Source organism: Watersipora subatra, chromosome 9, assembly GCF_963576615.1.
Source record: "Watersipora subatra chromosome 9, tzWatSuba1.1, whole genome shotgun sequence".
NCBI lineage: Eukaryota > Metazoa > Bryozoa > Gymnolaemata > Cheilostomatida > Watersiporidae > Watersipora > Watersipora subatra.
In genome coordinates this window covers 51,188,095-51,213,915 of record NC_088716.1, presented here as the reverse complement: position 1 = coordinate 51,213,915, position 25,821 = coordinate 51,188,095, and the positions used below count along the sequence as shown (strand labels likewise).

Below are 25,821 nucleotides of genomic sequence, written 5' to 3'. Positions count from 1 at the left end.
AAACAATGTTATGCTCACTGTCTGTGCATCTGAAACTGCTTGATGTGGTTATGTATAGGAATTGCGAGGTGAACTCTGGACTTCCTATTGGTGTTGAGTCATTGCTTATTATACCATGCAATGCACGCAGAGCCACACAATGCAAAGCAGTAGTGCCAAGATGAAACATAAAACAATGCAAGGCAGCAGCGCCGAGATGAAACAAACACAAAAAGTTTTTATATATTAGGTGTATAAAAGTACATGTTCTATAATCTGGGCCAAACAATGAGTGAAGCAAATGTTTTATGTTGAAGTATTCAAACTTTAAATCCTTATCTTTCGCTACTATGGTACTTATAGTAGATACTGCTAGTAGATATAGTATATACAGCTAGTAGATATAGTGGATACAGCAAGTAGATATAGTAGATACAGGGATTGTAGCGGATTCCACTGAAATTTTGCAACAGCTGAAACTGTTGTGCTGTGTACAATCATACCTGTTTACTTTACAAGCATGCAATCACGCTTCCACCTAATACCTATCATACGCATCACACTATCAACTTATTTTCATTGCGAAATGTCATTGGCAGCAAGGTGCAAAGTACAAATATCGCTATAATCACATCATCATAAACAATTCTAAGCACAGCGCAGTTGACCACAGAATATGATTCAGGCAGTGTTTTGTCATCATTTGCAAAATAGAAAAGAATCGTTTGACTATGATTCCGCAGGAAGCTATCTGAACCTTCTGTTTGGAGATTGGCTGGGGTTGGTGGCCCAGGTTCGATAACCAATGAGACAAAACCCTTGTTTTTTTGTTTTGTTTTTGTTTACTGAATTCTCCCTGAAGCTCTGGTAGATGGTAAGCTCTCCTGGTCAGTAGGCATCAATATCTTCAGCTGATCACCAGCATTTTATTTCACTCTTACATATATTGAGTGGTTACATTTAATTAAGTTAGTCTACTCACCAACAACTATTTACTTAGTGCAAGCCAAGGAGAACAAAAGACTTCACTATAGCAGTTTGGGTCTGCTAGACACCCTGCAAGCTTAATTGGAGAGCGTGGAACTTTACTGATGCTATCCAATATATAACAATAAGAAGCAGCTTGATTTGTTTGTTGATTGATGCTGTTTCTATATTGTATTTTCCTATTAGAGTCAGCAACGTGAAGTCTATAAGAAAATGGTTAACATGAATAAAACACAAATCATGATGCTAGAATATAAATTGAGACATAAATGATAATTGAAGTAAGCAAAGATTATAGCAGCAAAAATCAGATCTCAACAATTTTCCCAAAAGCAGTGACAAGACGAGAAATAATCCATTGGTAAACAAAATAAAACGAACCTTTTGTTCTCCTTGGCTTGCACTAAGTAAATAGTTGTTGGTGAGTAGACTAACTTAATTAAATGTAACCACTCAATATATGTAAGAGTGAAATAAAATGCTGGTGATCAGCTGAAGATATTGATGCCTACTGACCAGGAGAGCTTACCATCTACCAGAGCTTCAGGGAGAATTCAGTAAACAAAAACAAAACAAAAAAACAAGGGTTTTGTCTCATTGGTTATCGAACCTGGGCCACCAACCCCAGCCAATCTCCAAACAGAAGGTTCAGATAGCTTCCTGCGGAATCATCGTCAAACGATTCTTTTCTATTTTGCAAATGATGACAAAACACTGCCTGAATCATATTCTCTGGTCAACTGCGCTGTGCTTAGAATTGTTTATGATGATGTGATTATAGCGATATTTGTACTTTGCACCTTGCTGCCAATAACATTTCGTAATGAAAATAAGTTGATAGTGTGATGCGTATGATAGGTATTAGGTGGAAGCGTGATTGCATGCTTGTAAAGTAAACAGGTATGATTGTACACAGCACAACAGTTTCAGCTGTTGCAAAATTTCAGTGGAATCCGCTACACTCCCACCTTAATTTTCTTAAAATTAAACAATAGGATTATTCAATACATTTCTCTTTTTTGCTTTATTATATTTTTATTGTAAACAGACATGTACCTGTACTCATAGGAAAACTAAGAATGTGCAACAATATGATATTATAACACGCGATTGTAACTGCTATAGGATGTCATGGTGCATTTGTTTGGTGCTTTTTTTTTTATTCTGCTTTGAGGAGAAGAATCAATTTCTGGATAGGCCTTTCCAGCACCGACCCCTTCAGGTGAAGGATCGATGCGGCCATTTGTACCCTTACTCTTCTCACTTTTCCATCTTCCCCCTGTGTCACTTCAATGATCTTACCAGTTGGCCATTCATACCGAGGTGTATTTTCCTCCTTTACCAAGACAATATCCCCAGCTCTAAGGTTTTCCTGTGGTCGCTCCCACCTTTGCCTTTTAGTAATTTGTTGTAAATAACTATCTTTCCATGCCGTCCAGAACTCATCAGCCATTTGCTGAGTCTTCCGCCACATTTTTTGACCAAATACTTCTGTCGAATCAAATTTTTCAGGCAAGGGTGTGCAATGAGCTGGTTTTGAGGTCAGAAGATGATTTAGGGTGATGACTTGCACGCCATGGTCATTGAGAGCCTCTGCAGAAATAGGCCTTGAATTACCAATGTTCATGGCTTCGTAAAAAGCTATTCGTAGCCTGGTGCTTGTAAGCCGGGCACTGTGTCTGCTCAGCTGACCTTCCAGAGCAGCTCTAATGCTCCGAATTTGTTGCTCCCAAGTAAATGCTTGTATAAACAGCCTCATCAGGCTGATGGGCGCAAGAAGAAACCAAATCCACCAGGACAGGATGCCAAGGGATAAGCCTGATCGCATCAAGGCTAAACACGTAGTAGTGGCTGTAATGTTTTTATCTCTAAGTTTGTCATTCATAGAGATGAAGAGAGCGTCAATGAGGTACTTGGAAGAGGTATATGGGTCAATTCCTGACTCGTGTTGAATGTCGTCTATAGAAAACTTGTCTTTCGATACAATTCTTGATGAAGTCCATACTATTCGAGAAGGTTTCACACCTCCCAACTCCTCGTTTAACTCCTGCACTATGGCTTCTGCTCCTATACTTGGCTCCTTTTCAAAGCGTCTAACCAACGCTTCTTGTTGTCGCTGTGCTTGTCTGAAATAATCTGGTAGAATCGGTCGAGACTAAGACGGTAGAGGCATCTGATATGAACCAACTTTTGTGACTGTGGTCTGGTTGAGCATAACATCTAAGAATTTAATGTCATCTTCAGACATAATTTCTTTCTCAGCATATTCCTCCACGGATGTTCTGTAGCAACTCACCTGCATGTGCTGTTTTGCCTCGACTCCGAATACCATCCATCCTAGTTTTGTCCTTACTGCGAAAGGTTGGTGGTCTTCCCCTTTTATTCCTTCTAGAGGGTAGTGCACAGTGGAGCAGTTAGCACCTACAAGCAGGCCGATTGGAATGTCCATCGGTGGTGGCAGAGAATTAGCAAGAGTTGCCAGGTGTGTGTAGTCCCTAACATTGAGAGTGTTGGCAAATTCACCAGTTGAATTTGGAATGGATGGCCATTCGTAGGCAGATTCCAAGCGCGCTTCGCCTGAAAAGAATCCCTTGATGATGAGGTTGCCAAATTCTCTGACCTCATTTTTCGTTCTACCCGCCATTGTCTCCATGTTGAGTGATTCAATCTTGATAGTCTTCAGTTTAATCTTTGTTGCTAAATCAGATGTGATGTATGAATGATCAGATGCTGAGTCAAAGAAGGCATAGACGAGAACTTCGTTGGTTGGATCCTCAGCCGTTGAGACATACACTGGCATTCCCATGTTGAACAGCGTTTTCTTGGAAAAGAGCATGGTATTCCTATTGCAACTAACTTGTTGTTCCTTGCTGGTTGAAGCATCATTTGTCTGTGTTAATGTTGTTTGAGAAGGCAGCTGTTCCTTACTTTTAATTTTAGCCTGGTAGTCATGAGTCTTCTGTTGGGTATGCATTGGTTGTCTGGTTTGATTTCTGGTATTTTGCTTGAATTCCTCATCCCAGTCTTCTCTCCTTTTGTGAAGAGCTGTTGAGTGTCCTGACTTGTGGCATTTATTACACTTCAGTTTCATTGTGTTGGGGCAGGAAGAAGATCCATGCCCAGGTTTAACACACCGATAACAAAGTATGTGATTCTTAATGAATTTTATCCTTTTTTCATACGGTAATTCCGACAGTTGAAAGCATTCACTTGCTTGGTGATCTTTTTTACAAAATAGACAGACTGGTTTATCTTGTTGAGCATGGTTGGTTGCGAAAGATTTGATTTGGGAGTGTTGTTGTTTTTGCCGTTGGTTGGTGTGTTGGTTGGCTTCATTTCTGTTTGTTGTATCTCCTTGTCTAGGACGCTGGTTCTGAAGAAGTGGGATTGCCTGCATCTCGGCTACTTCATTCAAGAAATATGTAAATTCCTCAAATCTTGGATACCTGTCAGTACTTTTCTGTATTTTATAAACCTTTGATGCCCATTTACGACGCACCCAATCAGGAAGTACAGCAGAGAGCTTTTCGTTCACTTGGGGATCTTCTAATATTCTTAGTCCAGAGACTGAAGACATGCTGCTTCTGCAGTTTTCCAAATAATCTGCATACTTTTGCAGCCCTCGCACATCGCCGCTTAGAATCCTTGGCCAATTGTCAAGCTTCTGTCTCATGTGGCGCGCAATATTTAATTTATTTCCAAACCTTGATCTTAGCTTCTCTCTTGCCTCATTGTAGCTTCTATCTGTTCTTACTAGGAAAAGCCCGTTAATGGCTTCCTTCGCTGGTCCGTCAACATACTTTTTAAGAAAGCGGATTTTTTCTCCTCCGTGTTCAACCCCCATTGAGTCCAAGTAGCTATCGAAATCGCAAACCCAATCATCAAATTCGATGGGGTTGCCAGTGAAGATGCTTGGTTCAATCTCTGTCTTTTTTGTCTTTCTGATTCCCATAGCGATGTTCTGAGCAAGTTGCGTGATACTGTCATTTAGTTCCTGTTGCTGTAGTGGTGGTGTAGCTCCATGCTCCTTAACACATTGTTCTATGTTTTCCGTGCATCTGTTTTTCTGAGGTGTCTCGTATGCTTCGAAGTTGATAGCTTGGGTCTTAATGACAGGTGATCCCATATACTCTGACTTTTGTAATGCATCTAATGGCGTTGATTGGATAGGCTCACATCCATGTACGGGAGTTGTGTCCCGGCCCTCCTTCTGTGGTGTTTCTGTGATCTGTAGTACGTCTGCTTGATTTTCAGTCTGTACAACATTTCCATTTAGCTGCTTCTGTCGGTTGCGTTCTTCAATGAAATCCTCCAGCGCAGACATTTCTTTCTCAAGCTCGCTCTGCACCTTCTCTTGTTCCAGAATTTTCCGTGCTGCCGTAAGCTTTTGAACAGCTGAACCGGCTTCACCAACAAAATACTCAAAATATTGCTGTATTTTCTTCTCAACTTTATTGTTTGATAACTGAGAAAGACGTGCAAAGTCAGACGTTACTGCTTCCGATTTTGCTTCAATAGTGGCGATGCATTCATCAAGGACCTCAAGGGAAGTATTAGCATGAAACTGTTTAGAAATATGATCGATGCTTTTTAATTCCTTTTTAATTGCAGCGAGAAGTGAGAAGGCAAGTTGGTTTTTTTGACTTTCAATTGCAATCTGAGATGGTTTACAATCTCGCTTAGGTCTAGTTGTAGCAGTGTTAACAGAGCTAACAGATTCAGATGGTGTGGCAGTTTGTGTTTGACCTAATGGTTTTTCTAAAACAGCTGAGAGTTCATTTACACTCAAGTCTATTAGACTGACATTTGCTGCCATTGTAGCTAAGCCTTATATGGTTTACTTCACTAAATGAATGATGGTTTTATGGTAATTATTAGGAATGAAATTGGATGCTAATTAAACAATGCCAAACAAGTGTAGTAGACCAAGAAATTTGTTTATATAGGCAGTTTTTCATAGATATATACTCGATTTAAGGTGCAGAAAGGGCCGCAGGACAACGATGCTCAAGAACAAACCCAGAACAACATGCAAAAGAACGACCTGTGTGTAATGGGTTACCTGTGACCAATGTGACACCCTGGAATTTATATAATTTTGATGCTCTGATAAGTGGTAGAGTCCTGACCAGTTTACAATGTGGCTAAGTTATTGGAGTAAAAACTACAAAACTTTATAATAGTTGACAAAAATATGTCAATATTTGCCAAAATATCTAATAAGAAAGTAGAACAGAGTACTTATCAATCTGTTGAGCTGCTGGTAGATCAGATGTAGATGTAGTCGTAGAGTCACCAGTATTTATGTGGAGGTTGAGTTGATAACTCCTAGAGGTGACAATGTTAGTGTGATTGTCCAGATATGGCTGGTGTTCACGGTTTGGCTGGGTCGCTGAATGTCTCAGAAAATAGCCTATTGAAGAGTTGACCGGGTCACTGACAAAGTCAGAAATTGGTCGGCGGTGGTGGCATATAGCCTCCCACTGACTTGAAAAATGGTACACCTTTGTGATTTGCAGAGTTCTGAGTAGAACTCTTTAATGCTAGGTCGATTACCAGAGTAGAAACCTGATGAAGCTCTCCATTGATGCAGAAAAGACTTCACTATAGCAGTTTGGGTCTGCTAGACACCCTGCAAGCTTAATTGGAGAGCGTGGAACTTTACTGATGCTATCCAATATATAACAATAAGAAGCAGCTTGATTTGTTTGTTGATTGATGCTGTTTCTATATTGTATTTTCCTATTAGAGTCAGCAACGTGAAGTCTATAAGAAAATGGTTAACATGAATAAAACACAAATCATGATGCTAGAATATAAATTGAGACATAAATGATAATTGAAGTAAGCAAAGATTATAGCAGCAAAAATCAGATCTCAACAATTTTCCCAAAAGCAGTGACAAGACGAGAAATAATCCATTGGTAAACAAAATAAAACGAACCTTTTGTTCTCCTTGGCTTGCACTAAGTAAATAGTTGTTGGTGAGTAGACTAACTTAATTAAATGTAACCACTCAATATATGTAAGAGTGAAATAAAATGCTGGTGATCAGCTGAAGATATTGATGCCTACTGACCAGGAGAGCTTACCATCTACCAGAGCTTCAGGGAGAATTCAGTAAACAAAAACAAAACAAAAAAACAAGGGTTTTGTCTCATTGGTTATCGAACCTGGGCCACCAACCCCAGCCAATCTCCAAACAGAAGGTTCAGATAGCTTCCTGCGGAATCATCGTCAAACGATTCTTTTCTATTTTGCAAATGATGACAAAACACTGCCTGAATCATATTCTGTGGTCAACTGCGCTGTGCTTAGAATTGTTTATGATGATGTGATTATAGCGATATTTGTACTTTGCACCTTGCTGCCAATGACATTTCGTAATGAAAATAAGTTGATAGTGTGATGCGTATGATAGGTATTAGGTGGAAGCGTGATTGCATGCTTGTAAAGTAAACAGGTATGATTGTACACAGCACAACAGTTTCAGCTGTTGCAAAATTTCAGTGGAATCCGCTACAGGGATTAATACAGTAGATACAGCTAGCAAATATAGTATATCCAGCAATTAATATAGTATATACTGCTAGTAGATATAGTAGATACAGCTAGTAGATATAGTAGAACCAGTGATTAATATAGTAGATACTGCTAGTAGATATAGTAGATTCAGCAATTTATATAGTAGATACTGCTAGTAGACATAGTAGATACAGCTAGTAGATTTAGTAGATACAGAATTAATATAGTAGATACAGCTAGCAAATATAGTAGATCCAGCAAGTAATATAGTAGATACTGCTAGTAGATATAATAGATACTGCTAGTAGATATTGTAGATACTGCTAGTAGATATAGTAGATACAGCTAGGAGATATAGTAGATACAGCTAGTAGATATAGTAGATCCAGCGATTAATATAGTAGATACTGCTAGTAGATATAGTAGATCCAGCGATTAATATAGAAGATACAGCTAGTAGATATAGTAGATCCAGTAATTAATATAGTATATACTGCTAGTAGATATAGTAGATCCAGCAATTAATATAGTAGATACTGCTAGTAGACATAGTAGTTACAGCAATTAATATAGTAGATACTGCTAGTATATATAGTAGATCCAGCAATTAATATAGAAGATACAGCTAGTAGATATAATAGATACAGCTAGTAGATATAGTAGATGCAGCTAGTAGATATAGTAGATACAGCTAGTAGATATAATAGATAAAGCTGTATCATATAAATAACGTTCGAGCTACTGACCTTACAGTGAGTCTTTGTATAGTTTGCTGGGTGGCTACCTTGGATTATTGACTCAAAGTATGGGGCCATCACCAGTACAGCCAATCATCTTTTAGTGGTGTTTTTGGATTCCCGCCAGTAGTGGATACGCGTATGGAGAACAAGTGTAGCCTTTGGAGACCTATTCTCACTCCTAACATTTCTAGAAGAATCAAAGGTTCTTCCAAAATGTCACGGGTATTATATTCGTTGCAAAAATGTAGTGCCGATACTGGTCATAGTCTTTAACTTGATTGTTAGAGGTCACACATGACTGAGTTGGGCATGCTTTGTTGACTATAAATATGTGTGGCCCGCGATAGTTGTACATGTAATTAGTTTACGTTTCTAGGCTATATTACTCAAATGCTTGAATAGGTGGTATTTGGTGAATGTTACACGTGTTTTTATTAGATTCTTTAGCGAGCCATCCTTTAATTGACAGGATAGTTGAGGTGTGAACTGAATATTGTTGAAAGGGCCATGTAGAGCATTCGCAGAACTAAATGAATGCGGACAACTCGATGATAGATATCTTTAGATACTTTATTATATGTGTAGCGGATTCCACTGAAATTTTGCAACAGCTGAAACTGTTGTGCTGTGTACAATCATACATGTTTACTTTACAAGCATGCAATCACGCTTCCACCTAATACCTATCATATGCATCACACTATCAACTTATTTTCATTACGAAATGTTATTGGCAGCAAGGTGCAAAGTACAAATATCGCTATAATCACATCATCATAAACAATTCTAAGCACAGCGCAGTTGACCAGAGAATATGATTCAGGCAGTGTTTTGTCAGCATTTGCAAAATAGAAAAGAATCGTTTGACGATGATTCCGCAGGAAGCTATCTGAACCTTCTGCTTGGAGATTGGCTGGGGTTGGTGGCCCAGGTTCGATAACCAATGAGACAAAACCCTTGTTTTTTTTGTTTTGTTTTTGTTTACTGAATTCTCCCTGAAGCTCTGGTAGATGGTAAGCTCTCCTGGTCAGTAGGCATCAATATCTTCAGCTGATCACCAGCATTTTATTTCACTCTTACATATATTGAGTGGTTACATTTAATTAAGTTAGTCTACTCACCAACAACTATTTACTTAGTGCAAGCCAAGGAGAACAAAAGGTTCGTTTTATTTTGTTTCAATTATCATTTATGTCTCAATTTATATTCTAGCATCATGATTTGTGTTTTATTCATGTTAACCATTTTCTTATAGACTTCACGTTGCTGACTCTAATAGGAAAATACAATATAGAAACAGCATCAATCCACAAACAAATCAAGCTGCTTCTTATTGTTATATATTGGATAGCATCAGTAAAGTTCCACGCTCTCCAATTAAGCTTGCAGGGTGTCTAGCAGACCCAAACTGCTATAGTGAAGTCTTTTCTGCATCAACGGAGAGCTTCATCCGGTTTCTACTCTGGGCATCGACCTAGCATTCGAGAGTTCTACTAAAAACTCTGCAAATCACAAGAGTTAACAAAAGTTAACCAGTTCTCAAGTCAGTGGGAGGCTATATGCCGCCACCGGCGACCAATTTCTGACTTTGTCAGCGACCCGGTCAACTCTTCAATAGGCTATTTTCTGAGAAATTCAGCGACCCAGCCACACCGTGAACACCAGCCATATCTGGACAATCACACTAACATTGTAACCTCTAGGAGTTATCAACACAGCCTTCACATAAATACTGGCGACACTACCACAACACCTACATCTGATCTACCAGCAACTCAACAGATTGATAAGTACTCTGTTCTACTTTCTTATCAGATATTTTGGCAAATATTGACATATTTTTGTCAACTTTTTATAGATTTTTCAAATTTTTACTCCAACAAGTTAGCCACATTGTAAACTAGTCAGGACTCTACCACTTATCAGAGCTTCCAAAATTATCCAAATTCCAGGGTGTCACATTGGTCCCAGGTAACCCATTACACACGGGTGTTCCCTTTAATTGTTGTTCCAAATTTGTTCTTGAGCATCATTGTCCTGCGGCCCTTTCTGCACCTTCAATCGAGTATATACACTGTAAAAACTGTCAGACTTAGTGCGTGTGAAAAGTGAGTGATTCAGTGCAGTGACTGCTTGAATAATGCATAATATTAGGCATTGGATGAATATTTTTCTGCAGTCCGAAAAACAATGCACTTTGTTAAAATATCCCCTTCTTTAAAACGCACTGTGATGAACTAAATATTGAATTAAATTCTCAGGCAATGCAATGAAATCGCATTCAGTGTGTATTTTGCCATTACCTATCAGTATATTACAATGCGCTTAATGCTTAAACATTGCACTTTGTATATAAAGCTAATGCGTATGATGCGTTTGTGATCCGCTTAACAGCGCCGAGTGAATTAAATTAAGATAAACACAATGAGTGCATAGAGAGCATTGATAATTATGCATTAACTGTTTATAATTTTTATGCGGTGAGGGTGTAGGCTTCAGGCATTTATGCACTGCTTGTGTTAACTAAATAAAAACTTGATAAGCGATTAAAATTTTGAACAGTAATGCGTCAGCTGCATTAAACTTGCAACACAGCCATTGCATTATTAGCAAAAATTTATGCACTGGTTGAATTGTTTACAAAAAAAACTCACTACATGCTTAATAGTTGACAAATAAATAAGATACAGTAAACAGTCAGCGCATTAAATTTCCACATTTATGCAATGGTTGTGTGATTTTGTACTTGAACTCAATAGGCGTGTATAGTTGAGAATATTAATGCATTGACTAGTTTAAGTATATATCAAGGTAGTCAGCGTCGTTTGTTTTGAAAGCCTATGAGCTGAATGTATTATTTACACTAAACCTCAACAGATTACCAGATGTTCAAATTCTGACCTGTCAATGTAATAGCTCATCTTAATTTACAATGCGATCAATTCATTAGGTCTGCACTAGCTCAGGCCCTAATCACTTTATCTGAATTGGAGTTGTCCCAATTTGAAATGGTCACGTGACCATTTCGAGTGGGGACAATTCTATTGCGGAATCCTACCTTTTTTCAATTGCTGTTTGCTGGTAATATCTGATGAGCATAGGTCTACATCTAAAGGATTACCAAACTTTGTTTTCATAATTACCGGTTTTCAACATGTCAAAGGAAGACCTTGACAAGCAGACACCAAGTGGTTAAACTTTTAATATGGCCATCCTCTGATCTACAGGTCTGTGTTATTATAGTAAGTGATTATATCTCGTGTGTATAATCTCAATGGCTTTAAGAGTTGGTCATTTTGCGAGATGGTCAAGGGCAGGCAACATTTCCAGCTGAATTACATCCAACATGGAGTAGTTTGAGACATGGAAAACAACACCAATATTTGAGGTGAACTCTGCATATGTGATTCCGTTTGCGACAAACCAAACCCTTGAAATTTTTTCCGCAAAAGAAAATTAACTATTTCCCAAAAAAAAAACCAAGGTATATTCAACTTTACAAAATAAGACTTGACAATTTCTACAGAAAAGTGATACGGTTGATAGGGATGTGGAGAGCGGTAGACATAATTGGAATATTCCAATTGAATTGGAAGTTAATAAAACGGGTTAGTAATTCCTCCAACTATTATTAGTTTTTTAAGGCGACAAAGTTTTTCATTTCCCTAACTCATAAAGCGAACCGATTGGTTGAATAATAAAACCGATCATGTAATGTTTTGGGGGAGTTGCCCCCTCTCGCCTTTCGAGTTTAACTTCCTCCATCGGGAGTTGTTAACCCTTTGGCAGGTGAGCTCTGTTATCACCACCTACTAGTATTACTACCATTACCCTGTGTATACTTCTTCACTATGAAAATCAATTTGGTATTTTCACCATAGCTCCACCATTCTTGAAAAACTTTTATTTAATTCAAAGATGTGAGCTGTGAGCGAACTACTATAAATAAATGCCCCGACTCACACGCCCCTCACAAGTGTTTTATGTCTGCTACGTTAAACAGTTGGTAATTATAAATTGTCACTGCTATTATTATTTTAGAGCCGCAAATTTTCTGCAACCTAAATATAGTATGCAACTATTGATAATTGAACAAAAATATTGTTCTCCTGCTTTGGCGGAATTGTCCTCTCTCGCTTTTGATACTAGTTTAGCGACAGCATGTTTAATATCATTGGCCACTGCAAACAAAGTTGGCCAACTCCCAAGCAGCTTAGCTTGCCCATCACCATCTGTTAGTATATTATTATTACCATTAACACCCTGCGTATACCCAAACTATTCCCACTTCGCAGAGAATAGTGCATTTTACCCTAACTTCAACTTTCTCGCAAAAAATTATCTTCTTCTATTCAATAATGTGAATTGCAAGAAAATTACATACTCATAGTTTTCAATAGACCGCAAAACAGTAAACCAGCTGGTAATAAGTGTTATAGCATTTTAGAGTTGGAAATTTCACACCACTAACATAGAGTGCAGCTATTGATAATTGGTGGAATTGTCCTCTCTCGCTATTGCTACTAATTTAGCTAGTGTGGATCGTTCATTTTAACTTAATTTCACAATTAAAATCTCATTTTTCATTTTATCGACAATGGCTCGGAAAATATGCAATTGTGATAATCGACAAGTCGGCAGTGCAGTGCAGACCAGGACCATTGTGACTTCACCAGCCCATGTATCTTTTTTTCTTTGAAGCATCGTAAACCCGCTTCAATTCTTTTGAAACAATGTGAACAACAGGCATACTGCTCTGCATTAAGATGTCCTAAGATTTTTGAGCCTATCTACTAGTAGAACTAATGTGAAAGTGCAATTATCTCTCGATTAGTGGCGATCATTAGTGGACCTACGTATTCTGCAAAAAGGATGGCTTGCTCCAAAGGTTTGCCATCTACAGAACTAAGTTTTATAGTTGTGCTCACCTGAGAGTGAAATTTTTTTGGCGTATGAGGAGTTCTTCTTGTAGTCTATTTCTGACATCAACTTGACACAACCGAGAACGCGTCTACTGTCTGAAAATACAAATAATATGTTGATTTAATTGACTTATTTAGCCTATGCTACACTTTCACCACACAAGTCTTATTAACCATCAAACTGCCGGATACATTCTATAAAGTGGGTTAATTCAAAGTGCAGAGTAGATGTAGATATTATATTATAAATACTGCCCTGCTACCGCTACCGACATGCCAAGATAACTTCTGGTATATCTCTATTTCCTTGTTATGATTACCATGCTGATCCGAACACACGGGGTTGGGAATCCAAGCGGTGACCTGTCATATCATGAACAAAATTTCCATAACTGGCGTCAATTGATATATTTACGGGCAACGAAAATGCGGCCTCCTTGCACAGAATTGGAGGTTCAATATTATCTACCCTTGTAAAAAGGGGTAAGATACAAGAATATCTAATAAAAATTAAGTTTTTTTTAAAGTTTTTAATCACAACTAGGATATTGCAATGGGAGTGGTCTGCCTAACCAAAGATATTGTTATTTTTAATTTTAAAATATGTCATGAAAATTCATACCGGTATGCCATTTATTGCATTTATCACTAGCAAAGTAAATGTATAAGAATTACCAACAATAATGACCCATGCTCATGATTGGATTGAAGAACATTGACTGCTGTGGAAATGTTTTTTTTTAATTTAAAAATATATATTTGATGTGAGTAAAGATAGCTCAGAGTTTTCATGCAACTCTCATTGAATCGTGAGCGTCATTGAGTACTATGATATTACAATAACGATTGATAAGCCTCAAAGTCAAATCCTAATATAAAGCTAAAATAAAGCTATGTCTTCCCAAACCACAGTTAGAAGCTCAAGTCGTTTCAGTTACATAAAAATATCAATGTAGGCCTAAAGATAATAAATCTATGTTCTTGAGTTGAAAAAAATAGGATTATCTAAGCGCTTACTGTCGGCATCACAGGTTTTCTGTTGGTATCCTTGATCCTCCACTTAGCTTATCTGCCACACATTTCCTGGCGAAATCTGAAAAAATATCACGTCTCATACAATGTGGCTTTAACTAGTATACATATAGTACAGGGTTAATCTCATCGGAACTTCAAGTGAACACTGTGTTTTTTCATGTTCTTCAGAAAGATAGAAAATTTTTAGTCATTATTCGTTTGGAAACAGCAAATAATTCTAAACGGTTGTCGCAGAGCATCTTAGAGAGGGTTATTATATTTGTGCAGTTTGGCGTTGGATTGGATGTTGACAGCTTTTTGCCACTAAGGCTAAATTTATTGCATAGCTTTCTCAACAAAATATTTAAATTATAAAAATCATAAAATTATAATAATAAAGCGGTGCTGTTCACAAACTAAGAGACGCAATGGTATATAGCTTTATCCTTAGTGAAATCAACCTGCATAGAAATTTGTATAATACTGAAAGTATCAAGGAGTTGTCAGCACAACCACATTACTTTCTAGCTTGTAAGATCCAAATGGAGCCAAAACTGACGGTGGCAAGTCAGTCTGGTGAAAACACATTACATATTGCAGCCTTATATCTCTGATGTTGGCATGCGATATTTTTTCTGATACTGTCAGCACCGCAACATTCCCATATTCTCAATGGCAATCAGCTGTCGGCTTACCTACCCAAACTGCAACACTGTTGGTAATGCAAGTCATTTGGAATTAATTAGCCTGGACAAAAATATCGAGTGGTAAATTTAGGAGGTACTCCTAACTGCTTGCTCCAAAAATAGCTAGGTAACTCTGTTTAGAGGGATATAATATGGTTTATAATATAAATAATTAATAACAGAATTGCTATCCCATGAAGAATAACCGGTTAACTGCAACGGGCGTGTAGGCTAACACAAAAGGTTTGTCAAAGTTTTTTGGATCCATCATACCTCCTAGCCTACACTGTGTTGCTTATTCAATAGTACAGACACCTATAATCTTACTGGCCCTGACTATTGGTGTAAAACAAGCTAATACGTTTGTTAAGAAGGGACAAGTCATACCGTTACAAATAGACCCTTTCGCTCTTCGGCTCCATTGACTCTTTAGGGTTCTTGTAAAACTCTGTAGGCTTACGATGTCATAGACAGGTGTTATTTGCCCATTGATCATAAATTTGCTCTCTGATGGTTCACTGAAAAAGTTATAAAACCTGTATTTTTGATGTCTCAAGATTATTTAGCCTTTATTACAGCCGCAGGGGAAAGCAGTTCAGATTAGATTTTTAAAATTACTTAATATTTGGATTTTGGAGTATTACTTTTTAGAAAAATGTTATTTGAATTTCGGTTATATACAGCAGTTGCAGAGATTATTGAAGGCCATTAAATAAAAAGAAAAAATAAGGTGTTTTGGTATAATAAAATAAATTTTAGTGAGACACGATTAGCCAAAAGTGGAGGGTTTTAATGGTCGCCAAGTCTGATTTTTAATTTTCTCTTTGGAATGACGATGTTTAAAGAACACTCCTTCTGACATCAAACTGGCTTTTACCGATGAAAATTTTAATGCTTCTTTGACAATCAACCACTTTCAAAGTGAGTTATTCGCGTCGTCGGGTATTCGAGAACTTCTGAGATTTAACTTTATTTGACGCCAAGGTTGGCTTTATGAACGAAGCTTTCTTAATGGATTTTATATAATGAAATGGTTTGGTGCCGTTTTGCTGAATAACAGTGGTCTGAGGAGATTTCAACTCATAGATCCCACCAAGGCTTATATTAACCAACTCATAATCCTTTTATGGCCAAGCTAGGGTAACAATAGATATAATAACAGTTGAGGGAAATCATAAACTCACAAATGGCTGGGAAACTGTGGGAAACGCACATTGAATGAATGACCTTACAGTGTCAGTAAAGATATTGTCAACAAAATAGGAATGAGCGCCAACCATAGGTGCCAAGTAACCGTGATTTGAAAAAGTGAGGTTTTTAGCTTTTTTGGATTTAAACGACTGAGGTTCATACCCTACACCCTGTAAAACTTTGAATGTGTGTCTAAGGACTTCTCTCATGCCCTCTTTCTGATAGTGTATGACACTCTGTTAATATTATTGAATAAAAAAATAGCTAATCGCGTGTGGAGAGGAAAATTTACCCAAAATATCAGAAATATCCTTCTCAAAAAGGGAGACTTGGCAGCTATGGCGCCAACCAAAGTCCAAAACTGAGTAACCAAAGTTGGGATAGATTATAATCATTAAAACTGCTCCCAACACTTTTCCCGTAATATAAAAAAGCTGCTATGTGGATTACCAATTGGCATAATTTAGAATTAGATGCATGATTATAGGACTATTAATTAGTGGTTTAATCCCGCCTCATAATGAGCCTCATATTCTCTTCGATGCAAGATTGTAGAGCAGCTTCCTTGATGAGTCTACGGAGATTCGTTGAGGAAACGAGCAAAGTGATGGGTGCGACAAATTTCATTTTTCGCTTTTCATTCCTCACCATCCACTTTGAGGAAAATTCTAAAGTAATATTTTGTCGAAACAATTATTAATAGCAAAAAGCTGTTTACATAATGCCCCACTTGATTATTGGGAAATATTTTTGTATTTTTCACGGTAGCCTTCATAAAAGCACTGAGACTGGAGTAGGTCTATTAGACTTTGAGCTTTCGGAGAGCCATTTGTGGTTATCAGTAAAATGTGTCTACCAATTGGTAAATTGACTATAATTACATGCGTAATCAGACCTATTAAAAATAAAATTCAAGTAAAGCATAAATAGGCTACTTAGTTTTTGTGTAACCTGTGAAATTTAAACCTTTGCTCGAACTTCAAGGTGCTGGGTTAGCCTCTCAAACAAAACGGTGCAGCATTGGCATGCACAACTGATGTCACAACTTTCAAAGTTATTTTATTCAATTAAAAATCCTATTCATAAGTCTTCATTCAAAGGATTATTTTAATTGTCCTAAGCTAAGGTAGAGCTCTATACCTCCATCTCTTCTATTATACTAGCCATATTGAGTGGCAACAAAATTTAGAGTGAGTAATAGGATTATCATTATGGCTAACCTGGCACCACATTTAAAGTGAGTTATTTATGAGTTATTCGCGTTGTCGGGTATTCGAGACCTTCTGAGACATAACTTTATTTGAAGCCAAGGTTGGAGTTATTGACGAAGCTTTCTTAAAGGCGAGAGACATGGAAAGTATTTCGGCACGGTTTTGCTGAATAAATGGTCCACAAAACACTTAGCCTGTATTAACCAACTAATAATTTGTTTATGGCCTAGCTAGGTTAACAATAGATATAATAATAACAGTTGAGAGAAATTATAAACTCTCCAATGGCTGTAGTTTAAGTGACATAAACTGTTGGCAGTTGGCTGTAGTGGCATTCCATTGGGTGGGTGGTTGATAATGGAATGCCACTACCACCAAGTGCCAACAGTTTATGTCACTTAAAGTTAAACTACAATGACTTAGCCTGGGTAGGCTCTTCTGTTGAAGAGCCTACCCAGGCTAACAATGACTGGGAAACATATTGAATAGGATTTTGAGTTAGCTAAAAAGCCGCTAGTCTGTAAGGCATTGCTTTGCTGGAAAAGATATTTTCAACCAAATAGTAGTTGATGAATGTCATCCAAAAACGACTTAAATTTAAATAATCAAGATTGGAATACATCAGTGATAAATATAATTATAACCAGTGTTAGAAACAGATTTACTTTTTTGGGGAAACACTGCGAGGCGGAGGGGTACACGTCCAACACTGTGGGAAAATCCACTTCGACACGCGTACAAAAAAGCTCAAATTACAATTTTTACAAGAATTTTTCAGCAAAATAATGAACTGTACATGTATATCAATAAAAATAGATAGAAAACATCACTGTATGATCCAGATCTCTTTGTCGTAAAATGTTTTGTGAAAGATCTAATAGCAACAAAAAGGAACAACACAAATAACTGATTACAAATCAGGGCCAGGGAATGCACCTATGCCGAGTTTATCTCCTTTGAAAATATCTCGGGGTATTGATGTTGCTGTGTATTGCTGTGTATTGCCTCATGCCTAACCCTGCTGATTAAACTATTAACCACTCAGTCATAACCCTTTCTAAAGGTATATATAAAAGACCATAAAATTATGTTAAACCAAAACAGTTCAATCTTGGTCATAGAATTTCCTTCACTCACAGCAGCCGCTGCTGACATTTTCCATTGCGGACATTTTCTACATAGCTTTGACACAATCGCAATATAGCTAGACCATCGGCTATTTCTTAGATACCTTTTAGGCCATGGGTCATAATACAAAAAGTATCATTCAAATATGGACAAGAAGTCGCCCATGAAAATAGGAATCTAAAGCAGGCTGTGCTGTGAATCAACCATCAGGTCGTAATCGACTACTCTATATGATGGGTTGTTATTAGCACAGCAGTACGGATGATGGAAAAGTCACACAGCTAGGGTGTTAGTAGGATAGGCTATAGTATGAAGCAAACTTGATTTGTTGACAGTGAATACAATAAGTTGCACAGAAGGGGTGGGTGGGGGGGGGAGAAAAATAAAAATGACTCATTTCGAATCGCTTGGTTGTGAAGTGAGAGTGTGTGATTTCACAATGGGCCAGAATGTTCACTAAGTCGGCATAAATACTTGTGACATGGGTATCCCACAGAAAGGGGTCTTACCCATTATCTACGAAATGACCATGCAAATTTTAGCCACACCACAGCCCAATTTAAAGAACCTTTCTTAAAATCTTCAATCCTCTGCTAATATAAAACAACTGCGGCCCGCTACAGCAGAGTAAGTGTACCGAATTTGATTCAGGATGTTTAGAAAAAAAGAGCGCCAAAAGTTTTGTGAACTCAATAGCAAGCTGAAAAGTAAAGGGCAAAATGTATTTTAGAGGGCATTAGGCAACATTGGCTAAGACCTAAGGGAGAAATATGCCTTGCCCTTGTCTTGCCTACTAAACAAAGAGGGTTCCTTTGTTCTCCCACAATGGGAATTTTGGAACTTATTGTGTTCATTGTTAGAAATTCAAATACCCTGTCCTGTTATGAGGTGCACACACTACATTCAGCCTACTTGCACTGCCCAATCATGTACCCTAGATAGTTACTTTTAAAGATGCCTCAAGATTGTTAAAACAGGGTCTGAAAATATGTAGTGTTTGAGCTGGTCTTTTGTTAGATCTTTTGTGGTCAGTATTTTTCGCTTCAACATGTTTCCTCAAGCATGGTGAGAGCGTCTTTCTTTGACAATAAGTATCAGAATGGGGTAGGCATACAAGTTTTCCGTACGTTGAACTGAACCTTTCAACATAGAAACATGAAAATCTCTGGGAAGTAAAGTGAATGACAAGGTCAATATAATATATTTCAAGCTGAACCAAAACCTAGACAATACTCTCATGCCCACTAGGTAAAATAAAAATATAAAGCTACGACATCTGGCTTTAAAACAGTAGGCCTCCCTACCAGAATCGACGGAAATTAATTACAAAAGATTTTTATAACACTAATCAAAATGTATAAAAACTTAAAAGCATTCAACAAGACAATTTACCACAGCTCAAAGTATTATCCGTCTCTACAGGAAAAGGGGCGCTCAAAACCGGATCATACGGTATCAACAAATTCAGGATCAGAAAAATACCTTGGCTGAATATAACAAGCGGGTTGAAATGGCGGCAGTTTATATACATATAATGGATGGTGGTGGGGTAGACTAGATACCAGCCGCCAAACAAAATTTCCGGTACATTGCAATTTGTGAGCGAAGAGCCGAGCTTCAAACCATTCTGCTTTATATTCTTCTAGTAGAAAGGCTGTAATATAGTCATTGTTAGCCACTATTTGCAGAATTACTCCATAGGTATCGCTAGCTAGACGAAAGGCGTCCCCAATGCTATATCTAAAACCTACAAAGCAAGACAGTGTAGAATAATCTTTGTGTTTTGAAGATTTGTTTATAAATAAGTGATTGAATAACAATAACAGTTCAATAGAGCTTACTTACAGCGTATCCCATTACTTACCAGATATTGTGATGGTGTTGCAGCATTGTGTGCAATCTCCCAAACTCTCCTGGATGTGCTCAGGTGGTTCAGGACTGTCTTCAGCGGTGCCTATCAAGAAAAAATTATCTTACTCAAAGCCTGTTCGATAAGTTAGAGCAGAAATTAGCCATAGCATTTAACAACAGCTATCTGTCTCAGGTGACAAAAACCAAGTGGATGATTCCTCAGAACACGTTACTGTAAAGCAGCGATTTCAAAACTCGATGCATGAGAACTATCAGGAAAGCCTATGACTACTGCACATGGTGACCGAAAAGCCAGTACTCCGATAGAGGAGTACTCTGATAACAAAATGACTCCAAAGTCTTCAGACAATACCTCAAAAGAGTACCCCAATTTCTAGAAATGTTCAGTAAACTAACATATTTCCATGCACGCACCAACTCCGTTACTCGAACACTATTGAGATATCAGCCACTGCAATACTTACGTGCGCCCTTGGTTTTGGCATTGTTGTGATGCAATACGCCATGCACATTGGCATCTGCCCAATCATGGCAAAACTCGAGTTGGTGTCTGTTACTTAGACTTAGCGGCACATTCTTAAAGTTTCTCATGCGTAATGATTTGAAGAACGCATGTTTAGCCTCCATCCTTAAGCACCAGGTTCCTCTTGGAAGACCAAATCTGGTAAACAGTTACATAAAGTTACATGAAGTTTAAAGTTTTTATGTGACAACTGATAATTACATAGTAAAATAATGCTTGAGATTGAGACATACTTTTAAAAAAAACATCACTGTAAAGTGGGATGCTGAACCAACCGACATACCGCAGCCAGCGGACCGCTTGCCATTAAATTGGAATGACATGAATCATGCTATATATATTTATACTGGCCTGATAAAATTATAGAGTTTTTGCCTGAGAACTCACTTCACTATGTAGTAGGGGATGTGTACCAAGTAATGCATCTTGGGAGTAATGGTGTGAGCTCCATATACGGTCACCCAGGTTTCTAGGTATAATTTTATTAGCGTTGCGGCGGTTGTAATCTGGTCTTTGTTGAACGAATATGCCAACAGAACGGAGGTAATTTCAACCATCATCAACAGCAGTCTGTATTCTGGAATCTCTTCAATATTGTGGCCAGCCAGTATTAAAGGTAGAAGAAAGCCCAAACAGATAGTTTGAGTTGCTGAAAAAAGAGTTATAGATTAGATCTACAAAAAGCATAAGTTGCGTGAAAAGGAAAAATATATCAAAATTTGAAAAACTATTTTACCTTATTTCTTACACGAAGCAACAAACATAATAGGACTTTAAAAAAATGCTAAAATATTGTAGTGGTTTAGATTGGGAAAGTCGCTCCACAAATCACCAGTTTAGAATTTAGATCATTAGCATTCCTCATTGACTGTCGAAATCAAACAAAAACGTATTCAACTGCAGTAGGCTGAATACGAACCAGATTGACCAATTTTTCCGGTGTCTAGTCCATTGAAGCAAGATCTTTCCAAGCTACTGGGTGCATTTTTCTTGTCGTCTCCTCTGTATGGAAAGTTTTTGATGTGTTCATTCAATGACGATATAGAAATTATTCGGTTTTCCAGTAGCCTAGATACGAACCCCTTTATGGCATAAGGAAGAGTTCCTTCGCACACAATATGCATAATGTCAACAGGAATGCATTGGCAAACATCAAATCCATCGATCTTATCTAATATGGATAGCGAGTTGATTCCGTATCGCTTTGAGTATTCTACACGCTGCCGAGCAGGCATCTCTGGACCGAGAAGGAGACAGTGGCGACGGTGACTCTCTATGTCTCTCAGTCTAAACTCCGTGTGGTTAAACTGTAGCATGTTTAAAAGCAATAGAAAGCAATACAAAGTTTCGCATCACACTGACGAAAAGAACTAGAAATTCAGAAACTTAGCAACCACACACTAGTAGCGACGTGCGACAGCATTAACATAATCCCTGATTCAGCGCACGGAATAGCTTCTATTCAAGATAAAAGTCTTATGATAAGTGCATAACTAAAAAAGTTAACACAACAAGCACACTTCTGCAATAAACTGTATACCATAACACACAAACCTGTTGGATAATCTCTTGTGAGCTACCATAACACGTCCGACATTTCATGGCTGCCCCTCCCACTCCTTCTTTAAACCCTGCTACCATATTGGCTGCTGGAGTGTCGCCAATAAAAAAAAGCAAAGATCCTTTATAGATGTCCTTTCCGTCTCGATTCACAACTTCAATACCATCCTGAATAAAAGACATAGAATCTTTACTGTTTTATCCTTTTCAAACAATGGAATAAAATACATTTTCGATCATAGACTTTTCATAAAGAAACTCTTTCACTAGCCAGAAAAGAGGTCAAATAACTTGAAGTTTAGATTCATTGCCAGGCTCTAGCTCCGGTTTTCAAAGCTAACCTATTACTATAAGAATATTATGATTACCTTCTTGAGTACATTAATTTCCTCGGCAAACTTTAGAAGGATAGCTTGGACTCCATATTCCTTAACGTCAGCAGAGTATGCCACAGCAAACAGGTGTATGAATTTCAATTGGGATCTGTGCTGAGGCGGGACATTCAGTAACGTCCAATAGAAAAGAGCTAACCATGAAAAACACAACAGTGTGAGATATGCTGCTTAAAAAAAAACAAATATTGTAAAACCACGAAATTCTGTTCCTGAAAACATGCAGCAAAATTCCACTTTACCTATCTTGTGCTTTTTTCTTTTGGAGCCAATTGGATTCACCTAGAAAAATATGACGATTATCAAAAGAATATGACCTCAAACCAACGCATGTGATAAGGATCAACAAAAATGAAAACTATTGAGTATTTGAAAAGCCATGTACGACGGTCAGTGATGGGACCTGAACATCTGCATGTTGACACAACCGAAACATAAATGGTAAATTTATTTATAGGCCTACGCAGAATTATGCCCAATTCTTCTGTGTTAGATGAGCACTTAAATTTGAGAAGGCAGTAGTCGCCAATAAGTTTTGTGTAGCATAGTTGAAGGGCTTTATGATCCTTAAATCAACACACTTTTATTTGAGCTGACATACCACTTCAATATCATCATAATAGGCTGCTACCATTATCTTTTGCCCGTCAGCAAAAAAGTCAGAATTCTGTGCATAATCAGCATCTATGCAGTCTTTGATTGCCCCATCTGGAGAGAATATTGGAAACTGTACTACATTCCGGATTTCTGGACTATCTAACATTATCTGCAAACAGATGAATGAATACATGAGAACATAGACTAAAGCTTTTTTGCATAATTTTGAAAGCAAAATGTTGGTTGTACTTTTAGCATTTAGTTAGGTTCCATGAGGTGATGATAGTTGGTCGACAATGTTGTGTTTCTAGTCAAAGATGACTCAATTTCCTCATGGAACCCTATTGTGTGATGTTTATATTTGTCTGATAAATTAGAGCAACTCTTCAGGGTGACAAGTGCTTTATTGTTCATTGCTATATTGTTGATGGGAACAGCTAAGGCGCTCTTGTTTACATAATCATTAGCAAATTAGGTTTACAAATGGTCTGAAATAAAGATATGTTCAGTACAATGGGAACATGGCCAAGCCAATTAGCAAAATAAGTCACTATAAATAAACTCACTAACTGTAGACCAACTATCAACCTAGGGAACCTAACTTGTTACACTAACTTAGCTGTGTCACTGAAAAAAATTTAAAGAGCTAATCCTGAAAAAATTACTTGTCCATAGCCAGTTCACTAACGGTAATTAGCAGGAATCAATTCTTATTGAAATCGCAGAACTATGACAAGCGCAGCACATTTGACAACCTTTTTCATATATTTTCTCTCAGAAGTTATCTTGCATGTTTGCAGTTATTAAGCGCACAAGTATTTACCTGGAGAGTTGATAGTACGGATACATAGTAAAATGGTCTTCTAGCGGTGTTGTTGTAGCGAATTGGAGTCGATTCCTACAAGCCACAACACGACATTTAGGTTAGGATACAATTAATTGGTTGGTGTACACTTTAAGGAAAATTCAAACGAAAGAGGCTTATTTCCAAACAGGCTTTTATCATATCTTTATTTCTCTAAACACCCCAATGGTTCCAAGGCAAGTGATCTAATGTGAATATTGTCAATTGACTGCAATTCAGGGGCGTATTTGACAGGGCACGAGTTACGAGTTTTCGTGAGTGAAAATTTCACTAGTGGGTCAAATAACCAAAACTCATTAGTGAGATCATGTATTATTGCATAACATAACAGTACCTCTTTGTATTGCCTTAACATGATTAAATCTAGTAAAGATCACAAAGGAGATTATGAGATAACATGTTGCTGTCATTGAGCCAATCGACATTAGTTAGTTTTGTTTAAATCTCTAGCGCCATCATAATACACTGACATATAGATATATAGTATATAGGTATTGGGAGCTAAAATAATATAAAATCGTCAAAAGTTAAAAGCGAGTACATATACAACTACAAATCTGTTTTGTATGGTTAAAAACTTGATATAAAATCTAGTTTTTGACCATACGAAATACATTTGTAGTTTTATACGTACTCGCTTTTAACTTTTGACTGTTTTATATTATATATTATGTTCGAATTTTGGTTATTTGTGGACTCAGTAGAATCTTGCAAAACGCTCTGAAATGCTGTAAATGTTCACCATTTTAGAAAAAAATTTTCCGGGTGTGACCCCCGGACCCCCCACTGGAAGGGCGCTCGGGCGCCCCTCCCAGACCCTCTCCGCCAGCGCGCTCCCTCAGCCGCTGCGCGGCCTCAATCATTCAGGATAACTAGTGGGTCAAATATATTTTTTAATATGCCCCAGGACTGCATTGACTTTTTATATTACATATTTGCTATCACTCCGTGACAGGGGCTATATTCAGCAATTTTCAACACACTAGTTTGAAAAGATTGATCAAGAATGAGCCCTTATTCTCACTATTTTGCCATAATTAATATATATTATGGCATAAATATCATGCTAATTTTTAAATTCACTGCATAGATAACCCTTTATTACTATGATTATGATTCACAGTCACAGCATTGTTCTTTTGTTTACATTACAATTATCACACTAGAGATTTCAACACGAAAACTCGTAACTCATGGATGCTAATATACGTCCATGGACTCTGTGACACTAAAGCATTAACCCTCTCACCCCTGATGCCAACTATTTCGGGAGAAGTTGTTCACACTTGGGCCTGAAGCCAACACTTTCGGGACACTTTCTGAGTAACTTTATTGATACTCCTTTTGTGTTTATCGTTTTTTTATAGCTTTATTTCGAAAGATAACAGTCTGAGGATTGTTTTGATACCAGAAATGTGGTTGGATAAAAGCATTTTACTAGGCAAATCCTGTGATAGATTTCAAACTTCAACTCTGGAGGTCGCCATATTGAATGCGTTTGCCGAAAGACAACGGCTAAATCTTACAATCTAACGTAATAATTAGTTCAGGTGAAGAATTTAGCAGTGACAGTGATCTACAACAACACTATGACCGTTTATTAGTAGCACAAAGTGGGTTTCAATTGCA

At 37.6% G+C, this 25,821-nt stretch overlaps 3 protein-coding genes across 4 annotated transcripts in view; 1 reads left to right on the top strand and 2 right to left on the bottom strand.

The window, feature by feature from the left end:
• The window catches only part of LOC137403749 (uncharacterized), a 36,260-nt gene extending 27,815 nt beyond the window's left edge, over positions 1 to 8,445 (bottom strand). For both annotated transcript variants that reach the window (XM_068089774.1, XM_068089776.1), the window contains exon 1: positions 8,238 to 8,445. The gene's annotated coding sequence lies outside the window, so the exon portion shown is untranslated. The remainder of the gene's footprint in view (positions 1 to 8,237) is intronic.
• LOC137403750 (uncharacterized) overlaps positions 1 to 25,821 on the top strand; it is a 52,004-nt gene that overhangs the window by 931 nt on the left and 25,252 nt on the right. The gene's annotated exons all lie outside the window — the stretch shown is intronic.
• LOC137404203 (uncharacterized) lies at positions 19,566 to 22,465 on the bottom strand. The gene is made up of 6 exons (XM_068090364.1): positions 22,333 to 22,465; positions 21,698 to 22,085; positions 21,166 to 21,427; positions 20,720 to 20,916; positions 20,248 to 20,337; positions 19,566 to 20,130 (listed from the first exon to the last, which is right to left on the bottom strand). The coding sequence occupies exons 1-6, from the start codon at positions 22,417 to 22,419 to the stop codon at positions 19,829 to 19,831; spliced, it is 1,326 nt and encodes a 441-aa protein (XP_067946465.1). The 5' UTR covers positions 22,420 to 22,465; the 3' UTR covers positions 19,566 to 19,828.